Source organism: Balearica regulorum, chromosome 1 (genome assembly GCF_011004875.1).
Source record: "Balearica regulorum gibbericeps isolate bBalReg1 chromosome 1, bBalReg1.pri, whole genome shotgun sequence".
NCBI classification, from domain to species: Eukaryota; Metazoa; Chordata; class Aves; order Gruiformes; family Gruidae; genus Balearica; species Balearica regulorum.
The window spans coordinates 142,967,936-142,989,924 of NC_046184.1; the positions used below are offsets into that span (position 1 = coordinate 142,967,936).

The 21,989-nt window shown below is 42.3% G+C and overlaps 1 protein-coding gene across 1 annotated transcript; it reads right to left on the bottom strand.

Moving 5' to 3' along the window:
* Positions 1-1,962: 1,962 nt before the first annotated feature.
* Positions 1,963-20,450, bottom strand: LOC104634556 (granulocyte-macrophage colony-stimulating factor receptor subunit alpha). Its single transcript, XM_075736903.1, has 9 exons — positions 20,267-20,450; positions 14,689-14,818; positions 14,421-14,596; positions 8,707-8,846; positions 6,019-6,057; positions 4,923-5,052; positions 4,388-4,484; positions 3,473-3,554; positions 1,963-2,313 (listed from the first exon to the last, which is right to left on the bottom strand). Exons 1-9 carry the CDS (start codon positions 20,349-20,351, stop codon positions 2,239-2,241), a joined length of 954 nt encoding a protein of 317 aa, XP_075593018.1. The 5' UTR covers positions 20,352-20,450; the 3' UTR covers positions 1,963-2,238.
* Positions 20,451-21,989: the final 1,539 nt, after the last annotated feature.

The window sequence follows — 21,989 nt, forward strand, 5'->3', positions numbered from 1 at the left end:
TTGGATCAGAAGGTGAGAAACATGTTCCTACATCTATATAAAACAAGCATATTATTAAAATGGGTTACGCTCCTCTACAATAAGAAGACCTAAGCACACCTCAGTAGTTTGCTACTCCACCTCAGTTCTTTCTCCTTTGAATAAGAATTGCAATTTATGGTGCTTTCTGACTGTAAAGACTAGTACTTCTTTTGGGATTCATGAGAGACAAAGGGCCCTTCCAGTCAGTGAAACCGAAAATGAAGAACTGGCTCTAAAGGACATTATTCCTTTTCCTACCTCAGAGCGACCACCAAAACACATGAGTCACCTGAGATCCTTTTCCAATACTGGGCTTCCCCAAGCCCTAACCCAAAGGCTATGTATTAGGTGGAGAATGCATCAGGAAATGAAAAAGAAAAAGAAGTGCTGGCTCAAACTGACAGCTCAGCATTGAAAAGAAACAAGAAGATCCTTCTGAGCCAAGCCCTGTTCCCAAGTGGAGGAGGCATGCGTTGCACAGTACTTCTCTATGCAACTGCACCAGTACATAGTGTGACTCCAGCTTTCCCCATTGCTTTAAGTGTACAAATGGGTACCATTGTTTCACAACAGGAACTTAGAAAAGCTGGCCAGCTTTGACAAGAGCCATTTAGAGAAATATTTACAGAAATATTTAGGTTGGAATGTACCTCGGAAGGTCATTGAATCCATCCTCCCATTTAAAGCAGAGCCAAGTTCAATGTCAGATGACACTGCGCAACTCCCAGACAAGTCTGTTCTGTCTTCTCTACACGCAGTGGAAGACAGCAGTAGATCCCCTTGGCTTCTGTTCTCCAGGCTGAAATTCTTTCAGACCCCCATAATCATCTTGGTACACGCTGCTGAACTTACCTAGTTTGTCAATGTCTTTCTTGTATGAGGAGGCTGAAATCTGGACACGGAACTGCACCTGCAGATTCACTGAGTGCTGAGTAGAGAGAATAATCACTGCCCTTGACCTGCTGGGTCTGCTGCTCCTAGTATAGCCTAGTATGTGGGTGGTTTTCATTACCCTGAGGAAGCACTTCTTATTTGTGTTCAGTTTGTTGCCCACCAGAAGTCTTTTCCGCAGACCTGTCAGTCAGTCATTCTCTAGGCTAGATGCAGTTACTTCTTCCCAAATATCTTTGCATTTGCTTCAGGAGGTTCCTGTCAACCTATTTCTTCAGCATGTCAAGAGTGCTCTGAATAGCAGGCCTACCCTCCAGTGTATCAGGCAGTGCCCCCAGTTTGCTGTCATCCACAGTCTTGCTAAGGCTGCATTTCATTCCATTGTCCAAGTTACTGTTAGCACTAAACGCTACGAGTCTCAAGCACTGATCCTTGAGGAGTGTGGCTCATAACCAGTAACTGCATTCAACAACAGCCTGGGCTGTTTTCCCAATGCCTTGTCCTAACCTTATGGCTGAGAAAAATTGTTGTCCAACTGAGTAGTAAAGGCCTCTGTTTGAACAAAAGGACACAGAGATTAACTGAGTCACGCACTCAATATTTTAAAATACTAAGAAGTTAAAGAGGAATTAAAGTATTAAAAAGGCAAGTGAGCAGTAAGAACATAAAGAGCTAGATACCTACAGGAGTAAATTCTGGGTTAATATCAAATTAATGGTGTCTGATTTCTTAACTTGTAAGTTAAGCTCTTAACACTTAAGCTCTAGGATTAGTTAGGGTTTTAGACATACTCCTGTCCTTTCAGATTCCTGTTGATTACAGGCCACCACTCAATGTGTCAGCCAGTTGTCAATCCCATTCTCAATTTCCTAGTTGCCCATCTTTAAGAGATCTGAGGAAACTTCAAGTATGAATAGGCCCGTTCTTGACAGGAGAACAACGGCAATCAGGCACCAGATTTTTTTTTAAATTTTATTTGTCTCAATAAATTAATTATTATTCTTTTTAATATGAGACAAACCCATTATTTTTCCTTAAACAAATTAAAACTTCTTGACTGAAATATTTCAATCATTTTCACAAATTGGAAAATATCCAGTAAGGACAAGGTACCCAAACAGTTAAAGTTAGCCAAAATTAAAAGCAAATACAATGGCATTTTAAAAAACTACATGTGAGGTATCATTCATTCTTGGCTGCACTACTGGTTTTTGCCAAGAAAATGAAGAAAATGAAGAAAGCCTATGTATTATTCCAGACTTTCCACAGGAATATACAGTTGCCTGAGCTAAGAAATGCATTTTCAAATTCCTTAGTTTTTCTTGGTTATTTCACTACATCAGCAACTAATGTTATCTCTTCATTTTCAGATGTTATTGACTGAATTTTGCTCTCCATCAGCTGAAAGAAAAATACAAACTTCCATTAGTTTTATACATAAGGTAGGTTAGCCTCTACTTACTTATATGCAATTCTGAGAGTATTTAAAATTTTGTTGCATATTTTATAGAAATATGTTACTTCTTTGTTTCTTAGCTGGTAAGATTTCCTGAGTTGGACATAATAGTGAAATTTCAGCAACTTTGTATTGCTGACACATGATTTTTGGCTGGTCTGGAAGTGGACAGGGAGAAGGTGTGCTTTTCTCCAATGCACCACACAGATTACCACAAATCATCTCACAGAAATTAATATAAAATAATTAACTTTGCTAAGGTGTGAAAATAGATGAGTACACAATGGCCTTAAGTTTAGCTAATTGAACAGACCATGAGAAACTACTGGACATAGCATGAGAAACTGCTGGACAAGAAAAGGGTGCAAGTGAGCTGCTGGTTCATATGCTGATCTGGTCAAATGCTGTGTCTGACCATCACAGTTTGTCCTGTTACCTTACAAAATCCTATTTTGAATTGTTTTCTGCGCCACCTTGCTTTCTATCCTGTGTGTGTAACTTGCTAGCAAACTTCATTGAAGCTGGAGTAGTGGGTGAGTGGGAGGAGATCTGCACCTGGAGACCCAAGGTGAGAGCTGGTGACCTGGTGCGGGAGCCAGGGTCCAGTTGCAGAGATCAGATGTGAGGAACTTGTGAATTTATGGTTATTGTGAACGAAGAGGGTGAGGGTGCACGCACGTCTCACTGGCAAACTTCAGCCCTGCTCTGCCAGAGAGGAGCAGCAGGCTGTCTGTGGTGTTGGTGTTGATGTGGTGCCAGCACGGACACCCGTGCAGGTCTTTGTGGCTGGCTGCATTAGTGTCCTCTGTGTGTGTGTTTGTGCATGTGTGTGTGTGCCTTGTGTTGGAAAACACATAGCCCTTGCTGCTGTCTGAACCTACCAAAGGGAGCATCAGCCCTTTTTCCTGTTAAATGGGAGAAACCCCCTGAGTCTAGAAGAGCACTGCATTTGACTTCCCCGAACAAACTTGCCTGCTGATTTGCTCAAAATATGGCAAATAGAAGAGTTACTCTCTGTATTAATTTCCTTATAATTTAAAAATACCTGCAATAGAGTTTTGTATGTATTTCATACATTTAATATAAAATCAAAAGAGAACACACCTCTGGATTTGTATCAGGCAGTTCATGAAATGCATTTTTTGGCTCTGGGATTTGTGGAAATGCTGCTTTCCAACAGCCAGTCCTGGCGATCAAAAGGGATGGAATAGAAAAGAAAAATTAAGTAACCATCATGTGTCAAAACCATTACACCCTTGAACCAGCTCTTATCTTCCTCTTCCAGGATAGAAGAGAAATAACAAATATACATCATCTCAGCACAGAATGAGATATCAGGAAAACTAAGAATTTAGATGGTAATAGTTTCATTTTTGGTTAAAGATTCACTAGCAGTTCTTTCCCTCTTTGAAAGGAAAAGGAACTCCTAATTGTCCTGCTCTTTAAGTCACTACAACCAGTGAAAAGTGGATGTAAAAATATTAACAAGTCGGAAGAACAGCATCTTCTCTGAATTACTGTATATTTCTATACAACTTGTGTGATACAGCAGAATATCCTTTTCACTGTTTCACTTACATGGTTTATTTCAAGAAGCAAGCTGGTTAGCTTATGTGCTTTCAGATACATTCAGTTTGCAAGGACAATTCTAGTGAACATTGCAAAATCTTCACCAGTAAGTACAGTAAACCTGTGTGTTTGCAATAAATCCAGCAGTTCAAGAAATCAGAAAACCTACTGCATAGACAGTCTACATTGCAAATATTCAGAGTAGCTGTACTGTTAATATAAGTAATTGCATATAATTGCCCTGGAAAAAGTTGTGTGGATCAGCTGGGGAGGGACTTTGGGCATCACCATTGCAGTACTTGCCTCAGGATCACTAATTTGCATTGATTTCTACTACAGTGTCAGTGAAAAAGTTTAATCTATACTACAGAGACACTTCTACCTTATTTAAGAACTGCAGGTGTTTCACACACACACACAAAATAAAATAAATGCATAAATTAAGTTTACCTTTTGCAGAACAAAATTGTGACAATTGCCACTAAGAGGGTTGCAACTACTGCCACAAGTAAAATCCACACTGAAGAAGAAATAATCTCTTCATTTCCTGAAAGAGAAACAGTCATAAAGTATTATTGTTAACAAAGAGGAATAGAAGCACAGCTGTGTCAAGCATCTACTCCAGTGACTGACTGGTGAATGTCAGTCTAAAAGGTTTCACTTGGTATAAAAGTCAACTTTTTAATTTAGCACCTTAGCAGTAACATCTGATGGGAAGGACTGACTTTGAGCCTGTTTGTCCACCCCCTGCAGTAAGCAAGTGTGCACTTCAGTTGCAAACGTGTAACTTTTTGTATTGATTTCCAGTGTCAGACTGTTAAGAGATGCATTAATTCTCTTCCTCCTCTTCTCAGTAATGTGGAGGGAAACAAAATATTTGCCAAGCCTCTATATATCTGTGTGTTTGCAGATGCACAGCAATGTGTGAGGTAGCTAGGACATCACTGAGGGAAGAACAGCCCACGGCATGGATTTTCGTTCTTACCAAACTCTACAGGTGCGCTCCACTGCCCCCAGGCTGGGCTCACGAGGCAGGCACTGCCAGCTGTTCTCATTTTCAGGAGGTACTTCTTTCTTGTATTGTGTCTTTGAAATGTGTGACTATTCCCCCCTTCCTTAAAACAAAGCAAAACTGTGTTGTTTTTCTTTGTTGCATGACTGGTAAAGTGGCATTTACCAGTGAACCTTTTACAAGGCTAGGAGAGCATTGCTTGCTGAAGTAAACATACGCATGTTTGTTATGTATATAATATGTACAAATCTGTGTATCTCCTTAAAAATAGCCTATCACTCAGTAAACTTTTTATGTTTAGAAGCTTTTCATCTTTTAAACTATATCCTGTAATTTCTTACAATATAGTGTGATCTATCGATAATTTCCCTTGGTGCATTGACAGAGGCAGAAAAATATATCTTGAATTGTCTCATTTCAATACTGCTAGAATTGAGTGATTTGAGGAATAAACTGTCTGCATGCACCTCACCTTCCTCAGTCTTTGCATTATGACTTTTCAGGAAAAGCATAACTGTCCAGCCAAACCTGTAAAACAAGTAGAAAGCTGCAATACTTAGCATTACTACAATTTACTAACACATGCATGCTTTCGGATATGTTCAGGATAGAGGTGGGATGTGCCAACTGCAGTGATTAGAAGGACGTGCAGCGTATTGGGAGGACAGCCTCCACCCCAAAGGATCCCAAAGGGCTTTTGTGGTCTTTGTTTTTCATAAACAAAATTAAATTCCTAGGTGGTGTTTTCTCTGTGTCTCTTTTCTCTGCTGTGTAACTTCAAATTCTGATCTAAATATTTGAGGGGAGAGTGGACAATATAATGTAAAATGGAAGGTTTTTCAAAATACTTACCGAATAGTAGTAAAGTTCTGCCCTTCAATGTATAATAAATGACATATGTCATGATGATTTAGCAGTTTGACACATTCATGAACTTTATAAATAAGGATCCCATAAAGCATAGCACATTAAACGTATACTGATTTAAAGGCATTTGCATACTATTTACTTTTCACAAATGACTATGAAACTAACATGCATGGCTGATTAGTAGAACAAGCAGACTTACTTGTACAGAAGTATATTTGGTTTTTCCCTCAGGATTGTCCTGTAAATTGAGGAAAAAAAATAATTCATGATTGCTTGTTTTGTGCTTAGATAATAAGTTACTTTTATCTACTTTCTCCTTTTTCTGTGTTTCTCTTTCTTATCTAGTTGATAGTTTTTTCAGAAGAACTAGTAATTTATCTAACATTTAGTATCTAATATATAATTCATCTACAATGCCAAGTTTATATAATTATTAATTCTTCTATGGAAAAATATTTGTTTTCCTTACCACCAGAGTTGAGAAATAAAATTTATTTCAGATTGGTGATTAAACTGAAACACAAGCAAATCAGACCTGAATGAAAACTGTAACTTTATTTTTATGCACACCAGGAAAAAAAAAAAAAAAAAGATAAAAATCTGTGAAATATAAACTTTTTCATTTACACCTGGTGTTTATATTTTACAATAATTGTCACTATATTTAATTGTAAATACTATGTAAATATTGTTTCCTTTTCCCTCAGATGAAAATATTTAGGACTGACATGGATTCACAGAAATTTTCAGCTGCCCTCCAACTGCATTTTTGATAGAATGAAATTTGCTCATCTCTTCTGAATAGCCATGACTACCATGTAATGTAGTGACCACATACAACTAATGACTGCAGACTATATCATCTCCATTGTCCTGCCAGTGTTATGTATTTTTTAATTATTTTGCATTCAGTATTACTTCATTTTAAAAGAAAATAAAATTAATCCAAACTTGTTTTATCAAATAGCTGCGTGCATACTCATGTGGCACCTGAATATGAGTTTGCAAGGCATGATGTTGTACAGGACCACCTCTAGAATCTGTAAAGAAGCTAGCTTAAGCACAGGGATCAGTCTAGGAGAAAGTGCAACAATATAGTCTCCATTTTTTTGTGTTTATACTAAAATCATATATGAGAAATGAAAACAATGAGGTCATGGTAGACTTCAGAAAGCGGAGTTCACTCCAGAAGGACAGCTGGTCTTTTGCAAATTTTGGATGAAATGTATTAAAGGGCATTGCATTTAAAAAAAATGGAGAAAACGTGTATGGCAGTTAAAAACAACTCTCATGCAGGGGATGGTGGCACCAATCTACTGACCTAGTGACAAGGTACATGGGAAAGGCTGAGGTATTTTGTGCCTTTTTGGCTCAGTTTTTAGTGGTAAGTTTTGCTTTCAGGTTTCCCAGATATCCTGATCTATAAAACCTTAACTTAAAACACTGCTGAAGAAGAATCCAAGATTCTCAGCAAATTCAGTTTATTGGTGTCAGACATGAAAAAATGTGATTGAAATTATGTTACTCACGGTGTTATCCTTTTTTTGTTGTTGTTGTTTATTTGCTCCCAATGCAAGTAATTTCCAATTGTGAAAATAAAGTTTAAAGGTTAACTGTAATATATGTTTCTCATAGTGTATTAGTAAAACAATGCAAGTTTATACCTGGCAGTGGTAAAGCAATAAATTTTGCAATACAGTAATTGCTAGACCTTGACATAATTAGTAATTTGAAAACTGCTAATGATTATTTTAAAAATGCTAGGCTATTCAGACTATGTGTGAATTGAATATTCTTTATAAACCGAGTATTAGGCATATTAAAAGACTTTTAGAAGTATGTATTGCTTTACTGCAATGTACTTTTGTTCCAATGTCACACAGAATTTTCTATAAACTGTATTTGCTACAACAGCCAAGGGATTTGGAGAAGTAATGCAGTTTTGTAGCAGTTATTTGGGCTTGCAAGAAAACCCATCTATGAAATAGCAAGCCCGATCCAGACTAAGAAGTTTCAAATAACAGAAATCTAGGAAATGCCTTCAATCAGCAACGAAGTGGCCAAATCTGGTTGTAATACAGGCAGGTTTTTCCTTTGTAGTCACTATCTGCCACCCTGTGGTCATAGGACGCAATTCTGCCACAGTTACAGAGTTAGGTCTACTCCTGCAGCGGAACACAGCAATCTCCCTCCTGCCCTATTGCTGCAAAAAGACTTCTAAAGACAAGGTCTGAATTAGAGTTTCAGTAGCTTCAATGATTCCCTCAGCAACCTGTGCTTGTTCACACTGCCTTTCTGCTTTCTTTCACATTTATTTTCCTTTTATTTAACATTATACACCTTCAACTCTTGGATCAACAGGTGTGTTGTTTGCTTATATATGTTATCTGGATAAGCTATTTACATTTCCTACATATATAAATTTCATTCACCTCCATCAACTCATACTTCTTAAGTGGATGCACGTTTCTCTGTCCAGTATTTACAGCTGAGCTCTGCCCTTTCACAGAGATGCAGTCACCACGGGAAGGACTCCAATCCAGGACAGCTCCAACAGGTCTAGTGAAAGAGGTGCCTTTTCTGAGTTTTTTCACAGCCAGAGCTGTGACATGTTCAAGTCTCGATTAACCAGGCTTCTCCTCTTAGTCCAACACAGTCACAGTCAACCTGTTTATCTCCAGCAATATCTCACACAGGGGAACAGCGAAAAAAAATGGGGCAGTATGGCATAACAGGGTGCCTGAAAAGCACAACCACAAAGGAATAAGTTGCTATGTGTGAGGAAGGCTGCACCATACGGAGAGATGGATTTTCTTTCTATCCATGTGTACTGGTAAATGCAAGCGTATGTATTAATGTTAAATGTAGGTGAAGAAATTCCTCTTACCTTATACTTTATGTTGAGTTCATATTTAAAACACTTGTCTTTGTTAGAATGACTTATTTGTGGTTGTTGCCATTGAATTATGCAATCATTTTTAATTTCATCACAGTTGACAGTGATATTTGATGGAGGCATGAGCTTTTCTGAAATGATATAACCAAGAATTCAAATAATTTAAAATCACTTGAACTCTTTTTGCTTTGATAAAAGAGAGTGCAATTGCAAGTAACACCTCTATGAAGAAAGACACTCATTTGTATCTATTTTTCTCAGGAACTCTGTTAGAAATAATTGAAAGACCAAAGTTCTTTAAATCCTGTTCCTAGGATCAGAAAAAACACGGACTAAACCAGGGAACATGACTTAGGAGCATACAAAGATACAACTCCCTTCCATTTACTTTTCTAGATGAATAAGGTAGAGGCCTGTCTTCTTTTTATACGGATGTATTTTACTGCAGAAGAACAAGCTGATGCTAACCCTAATGTAAGAAATCCAAAGGTAATTTCTTTCTTCAAGCCTCCTCATGTTATGCTTCTGTAACATGAAGGTGTTGCTTGCTTGGTGTTGTGAACTATGCAGTTTATTCCCACCTTCCAAAAATTAGCCATGCAAATTTAAGAATGACACTTCAGTTTTAAGAATCTAGCCAACTTTTTCACATATCTCCCTTAAATTCATAAATGTGAGCAAAAATATAAGGACCTTTATATTTTGGTTATTGCTAAGGACTTGATTATTGTAACAGCAAAAGACAGCCACTCATGACAGAACGGGTGATGAAAGGCTGATAGAGGAAACCTGAGTTTCAGCTAGACTTTACATCAATATTTAGAGACAAGCCTAGCCTATTTGTGATGGGCTGTTTGCTCAAAGAACAGTCTTGGTTCATCTGCCATGAGTAATATTACAGCTCAATACCTTCTCCTTACAGAATTAAACCTTGTTTGTTCATCTTTTGGAGGCAATACCAAACACAGTGGGACTCTGCCAAAAAGACATTGCCACAGTAAAAAAAATTGCACAGGATGATTCCAAGTAGAGCACCACATGTGAAAGAGCATATGAAAACCTGGTATATTTTTCACATTAATTTCTTTAATCAAGGGTATAGTGTCAATCTACGCCATCCCCACTGGCAATGAGGAGAAATCAGTGCTCAGATAAATGTCTCACAGATTCACAGATTCACACAACGGTAGGGGTTGGAAGACACCTCTAGAGATCATCTAGTCCAACCCCCCTGCTAAAGCAGGATCACCTGGAGCAGGTTGCACAGGATCACATCCAGGCGGGTTTTGAGTATCTCCAGAAAAGGAGACTCCACAACCTCTCTGGGCAGCCTGTTCCAGGGCTCGGAAACCCTCACAGTGAAGAAGTTTTCCTCATGTTCAGATGGAACTTCCTGTGTTCCAGTTTGTGCCCATTGCCTCTTGTCCTGTCACTGGGCACCACTGAAAAGAGTCTGGCCCCTTCCTCTTGACATCCACCCTTTAGATATTTATAAGCATTATTAGGATCCCCTCTCACTCTTCTCTTCTCCAGACTAAACAGACCCAGCTCGCTCAGCCTTTCCTCATATGAGAGATGCTCCAGTCCTCTCATCATCCTTGTAGCCCTCTGCTGGACTCTCTCCAGTAGTTCCCTGTCTTTCTTGAACTGGGGAGCCCAGAACTGGACACAGAACTCCAGATGTGGCCTCACCAGGGCAGAGTAGAGGGGGAGGATAACCTCCCTTGACCTGCTGGCCATGGTCGTCTTAATGCACCCCAGGATAGAATCATAGAATCATAGAATGGTTTGGGTTAGAAGGCACCTCAAAGATCATCTAGTTCCAACCCCCCCTGCCATAGGCAGGGACACCCTCCACTAGACCACGTTGCCCAAAGCCCCATCCAACCTGGCCTTGAACACTTCCAGGGAGGGGGCCTCCACAACCTCGCTGGGCAACCTGTTCCAGTGCCTCACCACTCTAACAGTAATGAATTTCTTTCTAACATCTAATCTAAATCGACCTTCCTTCAGCTTAAACCCATTACCCCTTGTCCTGTCACTACACTCCCTGATAAACAGTCCCTCACCATCTTTCCTGTAGGCCCCCTTCAGAAACTGGAAAGCCACAATTAGATCTCCCCAGAGCCTTCTCTTCTCCAGGCTGAACAATCCCAACTCTCTCAGCCTGTCTTCATAGCAGAGGTGCTCCAGCCCTCTGATCAGCTTCGTGGCCCTCCTCTGGACTCGCTCCAAGAGGTCCATGTCTCTCCTGTACTGGGGCCCCCAGAGCTGGATGCAGTACTCCAGGTGGGGTCTCACGAGAGCAGAGTAGAGGGGCAGGATCACCTCCCTCGACCTGCTGGTCACACCTCTTTTGATGCAGCCCTGGACACAGTTGGCTTTCTGGGCTGCAAGTGCACACTGCTGGCTCATGTTGAGCTTCTCATCAATCAATACCCCCAAGTCCGTCTCCACAGGGCTGATTTCAATCCATTCCTTGCCCAGCCTGTAACTGTGCTTGGCATTGCGCCGACCCATGTGCAGGACCTTGCACTTGACCTTGTTGAACTTCATGTGGTTCACATGGGCCCACCTCTCCAGCCTGTCAAGGTCCCTCTGGATGGCATCCCTTCCCTCCAGCGTGTCGACCACACCACACAGCTTGGTGTCATTGGCAAACTTGCTGAGGGTGCACTCGATCCCACTGTCCATGTCGCTGACAAAGATGTTGAACAGTGCTGGTCCCAGTACTGACCCCTGAAGAACGCCACTCATCACTGGTCTCCACTGGGACATTCAGCCATTGATCACAACTCTTTGAGTGCGACCATCCAGTCAATGCCTTATCCACCGAGTGGTCCATCCATCGAATCCATGTCTCTCCAATTTAGAGACAAGGATGTCGTGCGGGACAGTGTCAAATGCCTTGCACAAATCCAGGTAGATGACATCAGTTGCCCTTCCCTTGTCCACTAACGCTGTAACCCTATCATAGAAGGTCACCAAGTTTGTCAGGCACAATTTGCCCTTAGTGAAGCCGTGTTGGCTGCCACCAATCACCTCCTTATTTTCCATGTGTCTGAGCATAGTCTCCAGGAGGGTCTGCTCCATAATCTTGCCAGGCATGGAGGTGAGACTGACCGGCCTGTAGTTCCCAAGGTCTTCCTTTTTTCCCTTCTTAAAAATAGGGGTTATATGTTCCCCCTTTTCCAGTCGGTGGGGACTTCACCGGACTGCCAGGACTTCTCAAATATGATGGAGATTGGCCTGGCCACTTCATCCGCCAGTTCCCTCAAGACCCACAGATGCATCTCATCAGGTCCCATGGACTTGTGCACCTTCAGGTTCCTTAGACATTCTCAAATGTGATCTTCTCCTACAGTGGGCGGTTCTGCATTCTCCCAGTCCCTGCCTTCTATGACCTGGGCAGTGTGGCTCAAGCATTTGCCAGTGAAGACTGAGGCAAAGAAGTCATTGAGTACCTCAGCCTTCTCCATGTCCTGGGTAACCAGGTCACCCGTTTCATTCCGGAAGGGGACCCACATTTTCCCTCGTCCTCCTTTTATCATTGACATACCTATAGAAGCTTTTCTTGTTGTCCTTAACATCCCCGGCCAGATTAATTTCTGTCAGGGCTTTGGCCTTCCTAACCTGATCCCTGGCTGCTCGGACAGTTTCTCTGTATTCTTCCCAGGCTACCTGCCCTTGCTTCCACCCTCTGTAGGCTTCCTTTTTTTGTTTGACTTTGCCCAGGAGCTCCTTGTTCATCCACGGGGCCCTCTCGGTGTTTTTGCTTGACTTCCTCTTTGTTGGGATGCATCGCTCCTGAGCTTGGAGGAGGTGACCCTTGAATATCAGCCAGCTGTCTTGGGCCCCTCTTCCTTCCAGGGCTTTGTCCCATGGTATTCTACCAAGCAGACCCCTGAAGAGGCAAAAGTCTGCTCTCCTGAAGTCCAGGGTAGTGAGCTTGCTGTGTGCCCACCTCGCTGCCCTGAGGATCTTGAATTCCACTTCCTCTTCCTGATCAGGTGGCCTGTAGTAAACACCCACAACAATGTCACCCATATTAGCCTGCCCCTTAATCCTTACCCATAAGCTCTCGACTCTTTCCTCATCCTCCCCTAGACCGAGCTCAATACATTCCAGCTGCTTTCTTACATAAAGAGCAACTCCACCACCTCACCTAGTTGGCCTGTCTTTCCTAAAAAGTGTGTAACCATCCATGACAGCATTCCAGTCATGCGAGCTATCCCACCATGTCTCTGTAATTGTAATGAGATCATGGCCCTGCGACTGCACACAGATATCTATTTCCTCCTGTTTATTCCCCATGCTGCGTGCATTGGTGTACAGGCATTTTAGAGAGGTAATCGAGTGTGGAGGTTTCGCTGGAGGGGTGCAAGAGGGTCCGCCATAGCCACACACAGCTTTGAGGTGGTTGGCTTTCTGGTTCTTATCTTGGGAGGCAGTTACAGGACATTTGTTGCTGCTCTCGTTAGCCTGGCTTATTCCCCAGTTGTATGCAATGGCATGGGCTTTGCCATTTTGGACCCCACCTCCTGAATCCTTTAGTTTAAAGCCTGCTTCACCATGTTGGCCAGCCTGCTGCTGAAGATTCCCTTGCCTCTTCTAGACAGGTGGATCCCATCCTTCTCTCATAACAGTTTATAGTCTAAGAATTTCCCATTGTCATTAAAGCCAAAACCCTCGTGATGGCACCAGCTACATAGCCAGGAGTTGATATATGTTATACATCTATTTCTGGCTATCCCCTTCCCTCCAGCTGGTAGAATGGAGGAAAAGATAACTTGGACACCAATGTTTTTCACTTGCACCCCCAGGGCTTTATAGTCTTCCTTGGTTCTACCCAGGTTTCAGCTTGCAGTGTCATTCATGCCCACATGAAAGAGTAGCAGTGGATAGTAGTCTGTGCTCTTGACAAGTTGTGGCACGCTCTCGGCAACATCTCTCATCTTGGCTCCCAGAAGGCAGCATACCTCTCATGACTCCCTGTCAGGTTGGCAGATGGGCATCTCAGTGCGCCTTAACAGAGAATCTCCCACTAGAAACACTTGTCGTTTCTTTTTACAGTATCCACTTTTTGCTGCTGGTACAATTTCTCATTGCACATCTTGCTCATGGGTGTCGACAGCTGTTAAGGATTCATATCTGGTTTTGGTTGTGAAGCTGGAGGGTGAAGACTGAAGCGGAGCCCTACTTTTGTGGGTCACCAAGGTCCAAGGTGCCTCATTCTCTGTGGTGTCCACTACAGATACTTGGTTATGAAACCACCTATCCGTCTCTGTCTTGACCTCCCTAATACTGTGCAGCCTTTTTACTGTTTCCTGCAACTCAGCCACCTGACATAGCAGATCATCAACCTGTCTCCTGAAAAGTCTCCTCTGTTGGAAGGTCTTTGGCCATCATTGCAAGGACAGCAGGGGGAAGAACAGTCTCTTAAGCCCTGTGGACCTTGATCGAGAAAGACCTAAAACCAATAAGGGTAGCTTGCTAAAGAATCTGAGGTAGGCTGCAGCTGTGGAGCTTTCTTGCTTAATTTTCCTCAGTGCTCTTTTGCTGGGGGAATAGGTTTTCTTGAAGAGACCATAGTCTCTTACTTTTGACTCTAGGTGAGACAGTGTACTTGGTTCCTTCTCAGGGATAAATGCTCCACTACCCTCATGCAATAATGAAAATAAAGCAGAAAGAAATTCTTTACTTACCAATTTTATACAGTTCAATGTACTCATCATAGAACTGGATCAGGGAGACTTTGCTAGACCCATTCACCAGGAAGTAAGCTTTTTCAGTCTCTATCTTCACATTTTGGAATCTACATCCCGTGTTCCTGCCATTTTCATCTTTAATGTAAAGCTCACATTCCATCTCGTCAGCATATCTGTACATAGCAAGGTATTTTAGTTAAATGTGGGCAGTGTGATGTGTCAAATGAGAATTCAGACTTCCCTAGACTCAAGCAGACCTACTTACTTCGAGTTCTGCCAGTAGAGAAAATATTGGGTATCTCCTGGAGCATCCCTGCCCGCTTGCCAAGTGCAGTTCATGAAGGAAACGTTATAAATCACACAGGAGAAGTTTTCAACGGCCGACCCATTCATGCCTGCAAACACAGGAATGCCCATGATGAGGAAAAACCATGTGATTGCTCCAAGCTGGAGGATCTTAGCACACGCCCAGATATGTTAGACACCTGCAACTGCAGCTGTTATTGGTTGGGTTAGGAATGACTTGCTTCATTTTAGGTAGTCACAGTGGAACATGCTTGCACTGACAAATTCAAAGAAGAATTTGTCATGGATAAACCCCCTAAAGATATTATAGCTGCATCTGATAGAATAAGTCTCAGGGGAGCCTACACTGCTGTAGTACAGGGTGACACCTAAACAGGCTACCTGTGTCCTTCAAATTGTTCCTATTTGAAAGGAATCACTGGTGCCACAATGCCACAAACAGAAACATTTGCCTGTCATCCTTCAGAACCCTGCTATAGCATTTTTATTTGAAGGATATTCTTCAGTGCCCTGCCAAATGACTGAAGAGCATGAGGAGCTTCCCTATGGACTCTAAAAAGGGAGAGAAACCCAAATGCAGAGCTGTGAAGTTTTTCAAGACTGTAGGGAGGTGTTGGTGCAAACTTGTGAGGTGTTTGTGCTCTGCAGTGATACCTTCTTCCACCTGGGATTAACATGAGGAATCTTGTCCTTATCACAAACATATCAATTTACTCCTTAACCCCCGCCCCCTACAAAACCCAGTAAGGAGACTAAACATACATTTTAAAAGGAAGAATTATCCATCCTTTTATATGGAATCAGCAAACATTTTGAGGCAGGAAGTAATGCGGTTTTGTATATGCCAACTCCATGTTGCTTAAATGAACAGCTCTGGTATCTTATTCTTTTAACACATATATTATCTCTCTCATATAAAGAGGAGTAAATTCTGTCAGACCTTTCATTATTGTGGATGGGACACTGAAAAGTGTTGGACATTACACCATGAGTTATGCTGTGACAATCCGTGACAAGGTGTCAGAGATTTCTCAAGGAAGAATTCCAAAACTACAGCCACAAATCTGTTTCATTTGGATTTTTAATAACATTTTAAAGACATTCAAATGCAGTCAATAAAATATTAGCGCAATTAAAAGAGAAGTGGCAATTAAAAACATGACACCAAGCAAGGTGGCAACTGAGGACTGAAAAATTGCTGAGCTAGTTGTGGGAAATTCCTTTTCACTAAAATGTCATAAGGCTGTGAACCTGTGCAACCTGCAGGAAACAAATGAATTAAGGAATGAAGGGTTTCAGTTTTGCTTTTACCTCAGGCCATTGGAAGTAGGCATACCATTTCCCAAAGTCTAACGTATTACCTTGAGGACTACATCTGCATACGCCTGAGTATGTGCCATTCATGTTCACTCCTGTAACAGAAAAGCTTGCCCCAGAGTGCAGAGGAGGTGCTGTATTTCCAAACATGCACTTCATATTCCCTGCCTGAAAAATGTCATGCAGCAGGTTTACTCTTTAGTTTTTCATCTATTGGTTTACACAGTGCTACTCCCTGTAGAAAGGGCTTAAGCTTGTGCTTGATTTGTAGCAGTGGGACCACTACAATAGTGAAGTAGGTACTGATGTTTTCCCAGGCTCGAGAACTCTCTTCCCAGAAGTTTTGGGTAATGAACCTTTGCCAGTGCAAGGTGAGGAGTTCAGTGCTTCCCTCCAGAAAAGCTCATGGTGGTGTTATGAATAGCAGTTCCTCCCCTCCTTCTACCCATATCCACAACAGTCCACCAAATCAGTTGAACCGCCTCAAAATAGAACATATGTGTTTTCATAAGAATCAACAGATGGCTGTATTTTGCTTTACACTCCTTTGACAAACAAAGGAAGATACCCCACAAATGATTGCCTGTGCAAGGAGCTGGCTTGAGATTCATCTCCACTAACAGTTTTCTAAAAACTAGCACCTAATTTGGGCAAGTCATATAGGTGCCTTGTCTATGCAGGGGTGAAGGAAGACACAGGCAGCGGCATATAAAATGCATGGGATACACCGCCTTCAGGCAGGGTCTATACCTCTCTAGCAGCTCCTGTCAGAGCTTAGAGGACTATAATTTCCATGCTTTGTTGAAATGAGGGGGACATGAATCTACTCAAATTTGTGATTACTGATACAGGTGATATAACTTCATGGAGTATCAGAGGAGTGTCCAAATGTCAGAATTTTCTAGAAACTGCCTATAGAAACATTAATGTTTACTATAGATGTGGCATACATCTTGCTTGACACAGTAATGTAGCGTAAAACGCTCCCTCTCCATTCATGCAAAACAAACTGTGAAAAACAATACCTTCCTGTTACAGTTCCTGTTCCTGAAACAAAGTTATTTTGGAGATTACTTACCCAATCAGATGCACAAGGAATGTTGGCCAAATGGATGGAGACAGCTTTGGGCTCTAGAGGAAGAGAACTCCTCTGGAGATATTCAAAACCTGCCTGGATGCAATCCTGTGCAGCCTACTCTAGATGTTCCTGCTCTAGCAAGGGGGTTGGACTAGATGATCTCTAGAGGTCCCTTCCAACCCCAACCAATCTGTGAATCTGTAAATCTGTGAATCTGTAAATCTGTGAATCTGTGAACTTAACTAAGACAGGAATAATACATGTACAGGTAAAAGAACAATCCCGAGAGAACAACTTCATGACTTGCTTTGAATTATCTGTGCAGCCTGTAGAGGCCAGAGAAAGAGAAAACTATTTTGCTTAACAAACCTAGTAGCTGCAAAATAGGAAATGCTTAGCTTGCTGTCTTCTCTGCATAACCACTGAAAACAGACTAAATCAGAAGCAGAAGTTGTCTTTTCATAATGTCATGACACTTCTCAAGTAATCCATTTTACACAAGATCTGAGTTCTAGATCTTCTATCTGCTACAAAAAATTTGGATCTGCAGCTAAGTTTGGATCTGATCTGGACCTGAATTTGGCAAGGAGAGTAAAAAATAATAATAAGGGCTTCTACAGGTACGTTGATCAGAAAAGAAACATTAAAGAAAGTGTACTGCCCCTGATAAATAAGACAGGAGAAGGCTGAGGCACTCAGCAAATTTTTGCCTCAGTGTTCACTTGTAATCACTCTTCCCACATCTCTCAAGTCCCTGAATCTCAAAGCAGGGACTGGAGGAATGAAGTCCCTCCCATGATAAGAGAGGATCAGGTTTGAGACCACCTGAGGAACCTGAGCATACCTAAGTCCATGGGTCCCAATGAGTTGCATCCTAGGGTCCTGAGGGAATTGGCTGATGTAGTTGCCAGGCCACTCACCATCATATTTAAAAAGCTATAGCAGTCAGGCAAAGTCTACAGTGACTGTAGAAAAGTAAAAGGGTCGTAAGGAGGATCCTGGGAATTACTGACCAGTCAGCCTCACCTCCTTGCCTGGTAAAGTCATGCAACAAATCACCCTGGAAAGTAATGTGGGAGCATACAGAAGACAGCCAACATGCCGTCACCAAGGGCATTTTGTGCCTGAGTAATCTAATACTCCTCTACAGTGGAGTGACTGCATCAGTTGATAAGGGAAGAAAAACAGATGTCATCTACCAGGATTTCTGTAAGACCTTTGGCATGGTCCCCCACAACATTTTTGCCTCTAAAATGGAGGCATATGGGTTTGATGGATGGACTGTTAGATGATAAGGAATTGGCTGGATGGGTGCATCCAACAGCTTACAGTAGGCAATGGTTCAATGTCCAAGTGGAACCAGTAATAAGTGGTGTCGCTCAAGGCTCCATACTGGGACAAATACAATTCCATATCTTCATTAATGACATAGAAAGTGGGATTGAGTGCACACTCAATAAGTTTGTGGATGACACCAAGCTGAGTGGGGCAGCTGATTTGCTAGAAGGAAAGGATGCCATCCAGAGAGACCATGACAGGCTTGAGGAGTGGGCCCATGTGAACCTCATGAAGTTCAACAAGGCCAAGTGCAAGGTCCTGCACATGGGTCAGGGCAATCCCCAATATCGATACAAACTGAGGAATGAATTGATTGAAAGCAGCCCTGCAGAGAAGGACTTAAGGATACTGGTAGGTGAAAAATTGGACATGAGCTGGCAATGTGCACTCGCAGCCCAGAAAGCCAACCATGTCCTGGGCTGCATAAAAAGAAGCATGGCCAGCAAGTCAAGGGAGAAGATTCTCTGCCTCTACTCCACTCTCATGAGATGCCACCTGGAGTACTGCGTTCAGGTCTGGAGTCCTCAGCACAAGACAGACATGGAGCTGTCGGAGTGGGTCCAGAGGAGGGCCACGAAGATGATCAGAGGGCTGGAGCACCTCTCTGGGGTTGTTCAGCCTGCAGAAGAGAAGGCTCCAGGGAGACCTTACTGCAGCCTTCCAGTACCTAAAGGAGCCTACAATAAAGCTGGAGAGGGACTGTTTACAAGGGCATGTAGTGATAGGACAAGGGACAATGGGTTTAAGCTGAAGGAGGGTAGATTTAGATTACATACAAGGAAGAAATTCCTCACTATGACAGTGGTGAGGCACTGGAACAGGTAGCCTAGAGAAGCTGTGGATGCCCCCTCCCTGGAAGTGTTCAAGGCCGGGTTGGATGGGGCTTTGGGCAACCTGGTCTAGTGGAGGGTGTCCCTGACCATGGCAGAGGGGTGGAACTAGATGATCTTTAAAAGTTCCCTTCCAACCTAAACCATTCTATGATTGTATGAACCTGCTTGGCCCTCAGGAGCCACTCCAGAAATATTGTGTCTTCACAGGCTTCTGTGTCACACCAGTCAGCCCTGATCAATCACATCACCACATTTCCAATATCCCTGAATGCTTATGTCTTGGTTTTAAGTCAGTCAGTAAGGATGCATGTAGCTAATTCAGTCTGTCCTTTGTACTTAAAAATTCTCATCTCCACAGCATGAGATGCCTCTCATCAAAGTTCCTCTGAAACCAAGAAAAGAAACAATCTTACACTTCAGTCCCATCAAGGCCCTGATTCCACAAGAGTCCTCTGAAGGCAAGAATTTCACAAGAATGGCCAGAGAGCACAGGTATGCCTCAGTACCAAGATAAGTCTCAACACAAACTAGAAAGGACTGCTGAAAGAGACTATCATCTTGTACATAACAAGGACACTTTTTTCAATTACTTAAGAATATGAAAGAAAAAAAGAAAGTGTAATGACTTATCTCCGTCAAAACTTTACATAGCAATTTTACCATTATAGTCACGGTAAAATCTCCTGCAGTCACTGAACACCGGTTCTCAGTGAAATTCATGCTGCTCATCCAACTCAGTTCCATTTTTCCACTGATTCAGCATCAAATTTCTAATACGTCAGTCTGGCATCTCCGCTGCAAGTATCACATAGTAGGATCAGTAAGGTGCAGGACTGATTCTCAGATTTTTAGGTGCAGAGTTTACTACCTAGCACATCTAAGACAGAAGGCAACTTAAGCACAGCTACCCATAATGAGAAGCATTTTACAGTCCACCTCAGAGGATTGCCCCATGGAAGTGCTTTACTCACAGTCTGTCCAGTGCCAGCCGGCACACAACTGGGTGTTCAGAAGCATCCACTGGATCATTAAGATGAGTGCAAGAGGAGCAACCATCTCTTCCGCCTCGGAGACAGAGAACAGTGAAACTTGCTCAAGATGAAAGATGCCAGCGTGAACCACTCTCCTCTGAATTTGTTTAGTCGGACCTGCTCATTATGCCTGCTTCTACACCATCTGACCGTCTCCCAGTTCCGGTGGGAGGAAAGATTAGATAGATTTCTCAAGCAGTCAGAGAAATGTTCAAATTAAAGAAGTTAAAGAAGTTGTCCTTTTCTGTAACAAAACAATTTTTGTGATGATTTGTGACGCTGGTGATCTCAGGAGCACTGTATAAAAATTACATACATACATTTAATGACTGGCTATCGTAAAGTCTAAAGATTATTTATCTATCTATCTGCTATATACAAAGGTTAGGATGAACAGACATCAAACAGGTGGGTAAACAGCTGCAAACAGAAAATATCTAAATGGGTTACAGCAATATCAATGAGCTTGAGTTACCCAATGGTGAATATGGTAAGTTTGGTGAGAACATCTGTTCGTGTACTTTCAAGGATGTTTTTGAGTATATGCATAAAGTGGATCTAGGAGCAGCGTCTAACTTCTACAAATTCAGTACGAAACCCAGTAAGAAAATAAAAATTGTTGCTAGGACTTTTCTTAGCATGCAGTAGGTACTTTATTTGCAAAAAAACTTCATTCAACTTAGCTCCGTGTATTCCTCTGACGGCTTTTTAGATTTTGCCTGGGATGTCACCCCTCCAGCCCTGGACTTCCTAGAGTCTCAGTGAATACGTCAGCAAACAAAGTAGTCAGAAAGACAAAGTTGGACCTACCTTCTATTTCAAAATGTCTTTATCATCTCGTTTATCTTTCTATCATTGTCTTCAGGTTCAGAAAAGATGGAAAAAACTTGTATTTGAATTGGTTGTATAGCTATAAATAGGGCTGTCTCCCTTGCTGCTTGTCTTTTGGGGAACTGTCATACCATCGGAAGTGTTGCAAGATACGATATTCATCGCTTCCCTCCTGAGTCTTACCAAATGCATGGTAATTGCACAACTCATGATTTCATAGAACATGAACAAGCAGTTAGTGGTTTAAATTTTCCTTTCTGACCAGAGTCCACTGGTGCTTGGGAATCTGGCGAGTGCAAACAAATCTTTTCCTTTACACATATTTCTCTCTAGTTCTAAATAATACTGAGTAGTACAAAGCATCTCTCAATACAAACAATCTCTGGGCCTGTGGGCTGCGTGGGCTCCCCATGGCAGGGCTGGCAGCCAGGGCCTGTCCCAGACCCAGCCAGGCACAGGGCAGCCAGGGGCAGCGGGGCAGCCCCAGCATTGGGCACCTCCATGGGGACGGGGACAGGCTGAGGCTGGGATGCGGGCCCATGGCCAGGCAGGGCCTGGCTGTGGGGAGCTGGGGCAGGGGCTGACGGCCCTAGGGGGTTGAGATGGGGTCCAGGGCCCTGGGCAGGATTGGGGAAGCTCCGGGAGGCTGGGCAGGAATGATTTATGGGGTACTTAGGGAAATGACAATGCAAACTAAAGAAGTTCCTTAAGCCTGTGGAAAAACAGGATTTCAAATCTTGGATATGAAGTCTTCAAATAAGATATATCGCAATCAAAAGTTGTGATCTGGGTTTGTTCTCGGTCCATTTCTCCCAGTGTCAAAAAAACCAAA